Genomic DNA, 12,109 nt, shown 5'->3' with positions numbered 1-12,109 from the left:
GGTTGCGGGGGTGCTGGAGCCTATCTCAGCTGCATTCGGGGTCGCAGGCTTCCTTCCACCTCCAAAGACATGCACCTGGGGATAGATTGATTGGCAACACTAAATTGGCCCTATTGTCAAATTGCAAAAAAAATGTCAATTAGGTTTCTTCTCAAAATCATCCTAACCTGCTTGTGAGTTAAGAAACATGTTCAATGTTGAAGTGCAACCTTGTTTGTCAATACTTTATTTAGCCATATTGTTTTGGTTGTGTATATTTGAGGCAGAGTCCCCCAGCCCCTCCTTAACACAGACAGAACATATTTGATAGCTTTTGGTTGTGATTTATCATCAAGTGCAACATTTTGCATATTTTTTTTGTTTTTGTTTGTTTTATTAAACTTTTTTTTTTTGTATTTACATTGTAATTACAATGTTAAATTACGCAAGATATACAAGTTTATTGCATTTAAAAGAGCATACTTGCATTTCAGTTATATGTTATTACGGCGTGGCGAAGTTGGTAGAGTGACTGTGTCAGCAATCGGAGTGTTGCTGGTTACTTGGGTTCAATCCCCACCTTCTACCATCCTAGTCACGTCCGTTGTGTCCTTGGGCAAGACACTTCACCCTTGCTCCTGATGGCTGCTGGTTAGCGCCTTGCATGGCAGCTCCCGCCATCAGTGTGTGAATGTGTGTGTGAATGGGTGAATGTGGAAATACTGTCAAAGCGCTTTGAGTACCTTGAAGGTAGAAAAGCGCTATACAAGTATAACCCATTTATCATTATCATTTACATCAGTGGTTAATTTGGTCTCAAAACACTTGACAATATTGTTTATCAACAATCATTTGTAGGTCAGTAAAAGAGAGCAAAGAAATAAACGAGGAAAAGTCACCTCGAGAGTATGGCGTTTTTTCTGGCTTTTTTTCTTTTTAAACCTCATCCGTTCCCTAATCGGCCACACAGAAACAGCAGGTAGGAACTAAAGTGCAGGACTGTATAAATAAAATAAATTACAAAATACAACAAATGTGCTACTTTAAGTAACATGGTCCAAAACTATTTCAATCAAATTAATACTAATACAAAATGTCAATAATGTTTGATATAATCATAATATTTTAATAATTACAGCATTTCTTACATATTCCTTCATTTTAGAGCTTATTGTTAAGTGTTCAATGTGATCTTACTATTTTGTTGACATTGTTTCAGTGTTTTCCATGCTTGTGTTGACATTTCCTGTCTGCCTTGATAGCTGCGGGATTATAATCAGACGACAGTTATATTTCAAAATCAAATATATTAGTCTCCTGCTCCCTATTTTCCATTGGTCATAAAAAATTTCAATAATTATTGATATAATGATCATATTTAAATAATTATTCCATAAAAAAAATTCATGTCCATGGTTGAATAAGAATAACAGGGCCAATTAATGTTATACAGACGTAACATCCTGCAGAAAATAGTTCTTCTCAGCTTTCTCTATGTTTACCTTTTCACACTTTGCACTATTTTCTTACACTTTATGAAGCATTCCTTACATATTCCTTAATTTTGCACCTTCATTTTAAGAGCCTTTTGTTAAGTGTTTAATGTGATTTTACTATTTTTGTTGACATTTTTTCAGTATTTTCCATGCTTGTGTTGACATTTCCTGTCTGCCTTGATAGCTGCGGGATTATAATCAGGACGGTTATATTTCAAAATAAAATACATTATTCTCCTGCTACTTATTTTCCATTGGTCATGACAAATGTCAATAATTATTGATATAATCATAATATTTAAATAACTACTGCGTAACAAAAACTAATTTCTATAGGTAAGGAAGAATAACAGGGCAAATTAATATTACAAAGATGTAACATTCTGCAGAAAATAGTTATTCTCAGCTTTCTCTATGTTGACATTTTGACACTTTGCACTATTTTCTTACATATTCCTTATTTTTGCACCTTCATTTTAAGAGCCTTTTGTTAAGTGTTCAATGTGTTTTTACTATTTTTCGACATTGTTTCTGTGTTTTCCATACTTGTCTTGACATTTCCTGTCTGCCTTGATAGCTGCGGGATTATAATCAGAGGTTATATTTCAAAATAAAATATGATTCTCCTGCTCCTTATTTTCCATTGGTCATAAAAAATTTCAATAATTATTGATATAATCATAATATTTACATAATTACAGCAGAACAAAAACTAATTTCCATAGTTAAGTAAGAATAACAGGGCAAATTAATATTACACAGATGTAACATTCTGCAGAAAATAGTTCTTCTCAGCTTTCTTTAAGTTGACATTTTCACACGTTGCACTATTTTCTTACATATTCCTTATTTTTGCACCTTCATTTTAAGAGCCTTTTGTTAAGTGTTCAATGTGATTTTACTATTTTTCGACATTGTTTCAGTGTTTTCCATGCTTGTGTTGACATTTCCTCCCTGCCTTGATAGCTGCGGGATTATAATTATTGTCCTGCTCCTTATTTTCCATTGGTCATAAAAAATGTCAATAATTATTGACATAATCATAATATTTAAATAATTGCAAAAATAACAAAAACTCATTACTGTAGTTAAATAAGAATAACAGGGCAAATTAATGTCACACAGACATATATCATCCTGGCAGAAAATAGTTATTCTCAGCTTTCTCTATATTTACATTTTTGTTACACTTTATAAAGCATTTCTTACATATTCTTTATTTTTAAGAGCTTATTGTTACGTGTTCAATGTGATTTTAGTATTTTGTTGACATTGTTCGAGTGTTTTCCATGCTTGTGTTGACATTTCCTGTCTGCCTTGATAACTCCGGGATTATAATCGGAGGACGGTTATATTTCAAAATAAAATAAATTATTCTCCTGCTCCTTCTTTTCTATTGGTCATGACAAATGTCAATAATTATTGATATAATCATAATATTTAAATAATTACTGCGTAACAAAAACTCATTTCCATAGTTAAATAATAACAGGGCAAATGCATATTACACAGACGCAACATCCTGGCACTAAACCTGTAGAAAATAGTTCTTCTCAGCTTTCTCTATGTTTACATTTTCACACTTTTAACTATTTTCTTACACTTTATGAAGCATTTCTTACATATTCCTTATTTTTAAGAGCTTATTGTTAAGTGTTCAATGTGATTTTATTGTATTGTTTACATTGTTTGTTTTCCATGCTTGTGTTGACATTTCCTGTCTGCCTTGTTAGCTGCGAAATTATAATCGTAGGACGGTTATATTTCAAAATAAAATATATTATTCTACTGCCCCTTATTTTACATATGTCATACATTTTTTTTGATAATTATTGATATAATTATAATATTTAAATAATTACTGCATAACAAACATTAATTTCCATAGTTGAATAAGAATAACAAGGCAAATTAATGTTACACAGACATAACATCCTGGCACTAAACCTGCAGAAAATAGTTATTCTCAGCTTTCTCTATGTTTACATTTTTGTTACACGTTATGAAGCATTTCTTACATATTACTTAATTTTAAGAGCTTATTGTTAAGTGTACAATGTGATTTTGCTATTTTGTTCACATTGTTTCAGTGTTTTCCATGCTTGTGTTGACATTTCCTGTCTGCCTTGATAGCTGCGGGATTATAATCAGACGACAGTTATATTTCAAAATCAGATATATTACTCTCCTGCTCCCTATTTTCCATTGGTCATAAAACATTTCAATAATTATTGATATAATGATCATATTTAAATAATTATTCCATAACAAAAATTCATGTCCATGGTTGAATAAGAATAACAGGGCAAATTAATGTTATACAGACGTAACATCCTGCAGAAAATAGTTCTTCTCAGCTTTCTCTATGTTTACCTTTTCACACTTTGCACTATTTTCTTACACTTTATGAAGCATTCCTTACATATTCCTTATTTTTGCACCTTCATTTTAAGAGCCTTTTGTTAAGTGTTTAATGTGATTTTACTAATTTTGTTGACATTTTTTCAGTGTTTTCCATGCTTGTGTTGACATTTCCTGTCTGCCTTGATAGCTGCGGGATTATAATCAGGACGGTTATATTTCAAAATAAAATACATTATTCTCCTGCTACTTATTTTCCATTGGTCATGACAAATGTCAATAATTATTGATATAATCATAATATTTATATAACTACTGCGTAACAAAAACTAATTTCCATAGTTAAATAATAACAGGGCAAATGCATATTACACAGACGCAACATCCTGGCACTAAACCTGCAGAAAATAGTTCTTCTCAGCTTTCTCTATGTTTACATTTTTGTTACACGTTATGAAGCATTTCTTACATATTACTTAATTTTAAGAGCTTATTGTTAAGTGTACAATGTGATTTTACTATTTTGTTCACATTGTTTCAGTGTTTTCCATGCTTGTGTTGACATTTCCTGTCTGCCTTGGTAGCTGCGGGATTATAATCAGACGACAGTTATATTTCAAAATCAAATATATTACTCTCCTGCTCCCTATTTTCCATTGGTCATAAAAAATTTCAATAATTATTGATATAATGATCATATTTAAATAATTATTCCATAACAAAAATTCATGTCCATGGTTGAATAAGAATAACAGGGCAAATTAATGTTATACAGACGTAACATCCTGCAGAAAATAGCTCTTCTCAGCTTTCTCTATGTTTACCTTTTCACACTTTGCACTATTTTCTTACACTTTATGAAGCATTCCTTACATATTCCTTATTTTTGCACCTTCATTTTAAGAGCTTTTTGTTAAGTGTTTAATGTGATTTTACTATTTTTGTTGACATTTTTTCAGTGTTTTCCATGCTTGTGTTGACATTTCCTGTCTGCCTTGATAGCTGCGGGATTATAATCAGGACGGTTATATTTCAAAATAAAATACATTATTCTCCTGCTACTTATTTTCCATTGGTCATGACAAATGTCAATAATTATTGATGTAATCATAATATTTAAATAACTACTGCGTAACAAAAACTAATTTCCATAGTTAAATAATAACAGGGCAAATGCATATTACACAGACGCAACATCCTGGCACTAAACCTGCAGAAAATAGTTCTTCTCAGCTTTCTCTATGTTTACATTTTCACACTTTGCACTATTTTCTTACACTTTATGAAGCATTTCTTACATATTCCTTATTTTTAAGAGCTTATTGTTAAGTGTTCAATGTGATTTTATTGTTTTGTTTACATTGTTTGTTTTCCATGCTTGTGTTGACATTTCCTGTCTGCCTTGATAGCTGCGAGATTATAATCGTAGGACGGTTATATTTCAAAATAAAATATATTATTCTACTGCCCCTTATTTTACATATGTCATACATTTTTTTGATAATTATTGATATAATCATAACATTTAAATAACTACTGCATAACAAACATTAATTTCCATAGTTGAATAAGAATAACAAGGCAAATTAATGTTACACAGACATAACATCCTGGCACTAAACCTGCAGAAAATAATTATTCTCAGCTTTCTCTATGTTTACATTTTTGTTACAAGATCTGAAGCATTTCTTACATATTACTTATTTTTAAGAGCTTATTGTTAAGTGTTCAATGTGATTTTACTATTTTGTTCACATTGTTTCAGTGTTTTCCATGCTTGTGTTGACATTTCATGTCTGCCTTGATAGCTGCGGGATTATAATCAGACGACGGTTATATTTCAAAATCAAATATATCACTCTCCTTCTCCTTATTTTCCATTGGTCATAAAAAAATTGAATAATTATTGATATAATGATAATATTTAGATAATTATTCCATAACAAAAATTCATGTCCATGGTTAAATAAGAATAACAGGGCAAATTAATGTTACACAGACGTAACATCCTGCAGAAAATAGTTCTTCTCAGCTTTCTCTATGTTTACATTTTCACACTTTGCACTATTTTCTTACAGTTTATGAAGCATTCCCTACATATTGCTTATTTTTGCACCTTCATTTTAAGAGCCTTTTGTTAAGTGTTTAATGTGATTTTACTATTTTTGTTGACATTTTTTCAGTGTTTTCCATGCTTGTGTTGACATTTCCTGTCTGCCTTGATACCTGCGGGATTTTAATCAGACGACGGCTATATTTCAAAATCAATTATATTACTCTCCTGCAACCTATATTACATTGGTCACAAAAAATGTCAATAATTATTGATATAATGATCATATTTAAATAATTATTCCATAACAAAAATTCATGTTCATGGTTAAATAAGAATAACAGGGCAAATTAATGTTACACAGACGTAACATCCTGCAGAAAATAGTTCTTCTCACTCCTTACGTTTAAGTCATGGCAACAACTGACAAGAAATAGCCGAGCGTTCCCGTGGGCACTCGACAATTGCAAGGAAATCAAGTGTTGGTAAAAGCCGCTAAAAGTGAAAGTGTAGCGGAGCAAACATGTCTGCTGCACGGCGGCCATCAATGCAAGCAGTCTGGCTTCACAAAGAAGTCTTTGAAAAGCTCCGTGGGGCGCCTTGCCTTCACTTCCTGTGTGGCCACTAGACTTTCTCCATATTATTATCATTATTATTAATCACTCATGTGGCGCTCGAGTGAATAATTCCTCCATGGCGGAAGTGGATCTTCCCATTTAGTAAACAAAAAGACTAGTTTAGCACCGCTCGCCTGTTAGCATCTTGGCTAGCTGATGCTAATTATTAGCATGCATGTTCCGGCCCGGTGTCCCATGAACATTTTTACTCGGCACCAGGCGTCATATTTGACATGTTTGGAGTTATGGCAGTAGCTTAAATATGCACATCGTGTCACAAAAGTGTATGAATGTTGTCGCAATCGGAGCAGGTAGGCCATGGGCCGCATTAGCGCGGACGAAGATGCTCATACAACACCAGAAGCTTCATCACAAACAGCATTTCATCGCAATACGTTTATTAATGAAAAATCGATTAATCGTAACATTACTGTCAGCTAACAATGGAGGGAGTGTGTTTGTTTTCTTACGTCGTTTGGGTCCTTTTTCCAGAACAATTGTGAGCAGTGGCCGAAAGACTCTGTCGATGTCACATAATTGACTCCGTTTCTGTCCGGGAAATCTCCGTGCGAGCTGCCGGCGTTCGTGCGAGCGTACATAGTTGAGGGCGGGATGAATCGTAATCGCCGACTTGTTTACAATTGACAATCACAAGCAAGCCGCTTTCACCGAATCTTCCTTGGAGAAGGAAAAGATTTCTTCTTTGAAATGTTTGATTTGGCGGTAGACATGTTGCGCAACACGGCTCGCTGCTGCCCCCAGCGGCCTGGAGTGTAACTACAACACACTTCTGATGCAAATCAGCTCATCAATAAACAAATGTTTTCATATTACCTATTTGTAACCCTGCTTAATTTATTGTATCGTCTACACATTCTGTCGTTTTAATAATTTGCTCTAAATTAAGCATTTCTCAAGCATTAAAAGGGCTGAATGAAGTAGAAACACCAAAACTACAGTCGCATTGGCCACTCGGCCAACTAAACGAGAGGTGCCATGTTTGCTGCTAAGGACGTGTGCGGCTGTGCCCGGAAGCATGCATTGTGGTCGTTCTGACGTTAGTTTTCCTGACATAATGAACTATGTCTAATCAACGTTTTAAACACACTCCAGCTCATAAACTCACGTTAAGACATGCTTTTATTTTGTCATCCAACAATATTGCGGCCGTATTTGATGCACTCCGCCGTCAACATTCATGCTTTTATTTTGTCATCCAACAATATTGCGGCCGTATTTGATGCACTCTGCTGTCAACATTCATGCTTTTATTTTGTCATCAAACAATATTGCTGTCAACATTCATGCTTTTATTTTGTCATCCAACAATATTGCGGCCGTATTTGACGCACTCAGTGTCAACGTTCATGCTTTTATTTTGTCATCCAACAATTTGCACTCGGCTGTCAACATTCATGCTTTTATTTTGTCATCCAACATTGCTGTCAACATTCACGCTTTTATTTTGTCATGCAACAATATTGCGACCGCATTTGACCACTCCGCTGTCAACATTCATGCTTTTATTTTGTCATCCACCAATATTGCGGTCGTATTTGACGCACTCTGCTGTCAACACTCATGCTTTTATTTTGTCATCCAACAATATTGCCGCCGTGTTTGATGCACTCTGCTGTCAACACTCATGCTTTTATTTTGTCATCCAACAATATTGCCGCCGTTTTTGATGCACTCCGCTGTCAACACTCATGCTTTTATTTTGTCAGCCAACAATAATGCGGCCATATTTGATGCACTCTGCTGTCAACATTCTTGCAGTGTTTGGTGACCGGAAAACACTATCATACACTAGATGGCGCAATAAAGGTGAAAAAATTCACAGAACGACCACAAAAAATAATTTATTAGTCTCATAATGCCAACATCTTTATTAGCTAGGGAACAATTACAGCGAAATTGTGACTTTTGTGTGAAGTATGTCAACTGAGGAAATATGAAACATTTATTACATACACACACAAACCTGGAACTCAAATCTGTGACTGTCACTTTAAGAGTATTTTGTTCTGTTCTTGCCTTCTATCATTAGTTCCATGTTTGCACTACGGTCAGAGCAAGGTAATATAGAATTATATATTGCACACCAATAGATAGCACAATGTACAAATAATAAACACCATCATGAAATAAAAGATAATAAAAAAGTAAAATAAAGAATAACATAAATAAACATCCATATTGCACAATTAATTAATAGGTAATAAAAAGTAAAATGAATAATAATAACAAATTAAGTTAATGAAGTAAAAAATAATAACAAACATTCATATTGCACAATGAAATATAAGGTAATAAAAAAGTAAAATAAATAATAACATAAATAAACATCCATATTGCACAATGAAATAAAAGGTTAAAAAAAAAGTAAAATAAATAATAACACATAAACATATTGCATGATGAAATATAAGGTAACAAAAAAGTAAAATGAATAAAAATAACATAAATAAACATCCATATTGCACAATTAAATAACAGGTAATAAAAAAGTTTAATTAATAATAATAACATAAAGGTAATAAAAAACTAAAATAACATAAATAAAGGTAATAAAAAAGTAAAATAAATAACATAAACAAACATACATATTGCACAATATGTGTACATCTTGCACAGCAAGAAAAAAAAAGAGTGTTACGTATGGTCGTGTTTAGAAAGACTGATCTTTTCCTTCCTGTACTGTGGATGAAATACCATGTTGCTGAAGGAGCTCCTCCACTGTCGTACATGCACTGATAAACAATGATGAAATATCATGTTGCTGAAGGAGCTCCTCCACTGTCGTACCTGCACTGATAAACAATGATGAAATATCGTGTTGCTGAAGGAACTCCTCCACTGTCGTACCTGCACTGATAAACAATGATGAAATATCGTGTTGCTGAAGGAGCTCCTCCACTGTCGTACATGCACTGATAAACAATGATGAAATATCGTGTTGCTAAAGGAGCTCCTCCACTGCCGTACACGCACTGATAAACAACGTCACATCAGACAATATGGCGCACAATCAAAGAATATTCTTTTGGCAAACACTTCATTACTGGAAACACTTGTTGGTCTATACAACACTACATAACTCTGTCTGCAAGGGGAACTGGACTTTTTGGTCCATTGCTCACAATAATCCTGTAAGAAAAGAACACACCTTTTCTTTTTGTACGCATTCTAACTCCTAAATAAACGCTAGCAAGAGGTGGCTAACATGTAGGTCATGGGGATTCATATATTCTGTCTATAATCAATCAATCAATGTTTATTTATATATCCCTAAATCACAAGTGTCTCAAAGGGCTGTACAAGCCACAACGACATCCTCGGTACAGAGCCCACATACGGGCAAGGAAAAAGTCACCCCAGTGGGACGTCGGTGAATGACTATGAGAAACCTTGGAGAGGACCGCATATGTGGGTAACCCCCCCCCCCCCCCCCCCCCCCCTCTAGGGGAGACCGAAAGCAATGGATGTCGAGTGGGTCTGACATAACATTGTGAAAGTCCAGTCCACAGTGGATCCAACACATCAGCGGGAGTCCAGTCCACAGCGGGGCCAACAGGAAACCATCCCGAGCGGAGACGGGTCAGCAGCGCAGAGATGTCCCCAACCGATGCACAGGCTAGTGGTCCACCCGCGGTCCCGACTCTGGACAGCCAGCACTTCATCCATGGCCACCGGACCTATGCAACTCCCCCTCGCAAGGGACAGGGGAGAAGAGGAGAGAAGAAAAGAAACGGCAGACCAACTGGTCTAAAAAAAGGGGGGTCTATTTAAAGGCTAGATTATACAAATGAGTTTTAAGATGGGACTTAAATGCTTCTACTGAGGTAGCATCTCTAACTGTTACCGGGAGGGCATTCCAGAGTACTGGAGCCCGAATAGAAAACGCTCTATAGCCCGCAGACTTTTTTTTGGCTCTGGGAATCACTAATAAGCCGGAGTTCTTTGAACGCAGATTTCTTGTCGGGACATATGGTACAATACAATCGGCGAGATAGGCTGGAGCTAAACCGTGTAGTATTTTATACGTAAGTAGTAAAACCTTAAAGTCGCATCTTAAGTGCACAGGAAGCCAGTGCAAGTGAGCCAGTATAGGCGTAATATGATCAAACTTTCTTGTTTTTGTCAAAACCCTTGCAACCGCATTTTGTACCAACTGTAATCTTTTAATGCTAGACATAGGGAGACCCGAAAATAATACGTTACAGTAATCGAGACGAGACATAACGAACGCATGAATAATGATCTCAGCGTCGCTAGTGGACAAGTTGGAACGAATTTTAGCGATATTACAGAGATGAAAGAAGGCCGTTTTAGTAACACTCTTAATGTGTGACTCAAACGAGAGAGTTGGGTCGAAGATAATACCCAGATTCTTTACCGAGTCGCCTTGTGTAATTGTTTGGTTGTCAAATGTTAAGGTGGTATTATTAAATAGATGTTGGTGTCTAGCAGGACCGATAATCAGCATTTCCGTTTTCTTAGCGTTGAGTTGCAAAAAGTTAGCGGACATCCATTGTTTAATTTCATTAAGACACGCCTCCAGCTGACTACAATCCGGCGTGTTGGTCAGCTTTAGGGGCATGTAGAGTTGAGTGTCATCAGCATAACAGTGAAAGCTAACACCGTACTTGCGTATGATGTCACCCAGCGGCAGCATGTAAATACTAAAGAGTGCAGGGCCAAGAACCGAACCCTGGGGAACTCCGCACGTTACCTTGACATAGTCCGAGGTCACATTGTTATGGGAGACGCACTGCATCCTGTCAGTAAGATAAGAGTTAAACCAAGACAAGGCTAAGTCTGACATACCAATACGTGTTTTGATACGCTGTAATAAAATATTATGATCGACGGTATCGAAAGCGGCGCTAAGATCAAGAAGCAGCAACATAGATGACGCATCGGAATCCATCGTTAGCAATAGATCATTAGTCATTTTTGCGAGGGCTGTCTCCGTAGAGTGATTTGCCCTGAAACCGGATTGAAAAGGTTCACAGAGATTGTTAGTCACTAAGTGTTCATTTAGCTGCTGTGCAACAATTTTTTCGAGAATTTTGGAAATAAACGGAAGGTGGGAGACCGGTCGGTAGTTTACCATGAGGTCAGGATCGAGGTTAGGTCTTTTGAGCAGAGGATGAATAACCGCTTTTTTGAATGCTAGGGGAACAGTGCCGGAGGAAAGTGATAAAAGTGATATAAAGCTCTGTAAAAAACCTCTATCAACATCTTATATACATGCTGTAAGTATAGATGTAGTATCTAGTAACATTCATAATAACATGTAAGATTTACATATTTTCATAATTTTAAGTATTAATAGCTGAGATAGGCTCCAGCGCCCCCCGCGACCCCGAAGGGAATAAGCGGTGGAAAATGGATGGAATTTCACAGACGCATCACAACGTTCACTTTCCCTTCAACAACAACAACAACACTACTAATGATGGCAGACTTGATGGGAGACAACAAAGACTACTTTGGGACAAATGATGATTCAGAAACTTCTATTTTTGAGCCTGAATAAAAGGAGAATGATCTACAAGTTTTAGAATCTGTGTGCTAAACAGATCCAGCTATAGTCA

The 12,109-nt window shown here is 35.6% G+C and overlaps 1 protein-coding gene across 5 annotated transcripts in view; it reads right to left on the bottom strand.

Annotated features, from left to right (window-relative positions):
- The window catches only part of LOC133652139 (zinc finger protein 646-like), a 36,281-nt gene extending 29,047 nt beyond the window's left edge, over positions 1-7,234 (bottom strand). For all 5 annotated transcript variants that reach the window (XM_062050553.1, XM_062050552.1, XM_062050556.1 and 2 more), the window contains exon 1: positions 6,977-7,234. In XM_062050553.1, coding sequence (XP_061906537.1) covers positions 6,977-7,105 — 129 coding nt within the window. In that variant the 5' untranslated portion in view covers positions 7,106-7,234. The remainder of the gene's footprint in view (positions 1-6,976) is intronic.
- Positions 7,235-12,109: the final 4,875 nt, after the last annotated feature.

Source organism: Entelurus aequoreus, linkage group LG06 (assembly GCF_033978785.1).
Source record: "Entelurus aequoreus isolate RoL-2023_Sb linkage group LG06, RoL_Eaeq_v1.1, whole genome shotgun sequence".
In the NCBI taxonomy this organism is placed as follows: domain Eukaryota; kingdom Metazoa; phylum Chordata; class Actinopteri; order Syngnathiformes; family Syngnathidae; genus Entelurus; species Entelurus aequoreus.
This window is presented reverse-complemented; position numbering and strand designations above follow the sequence as displayed.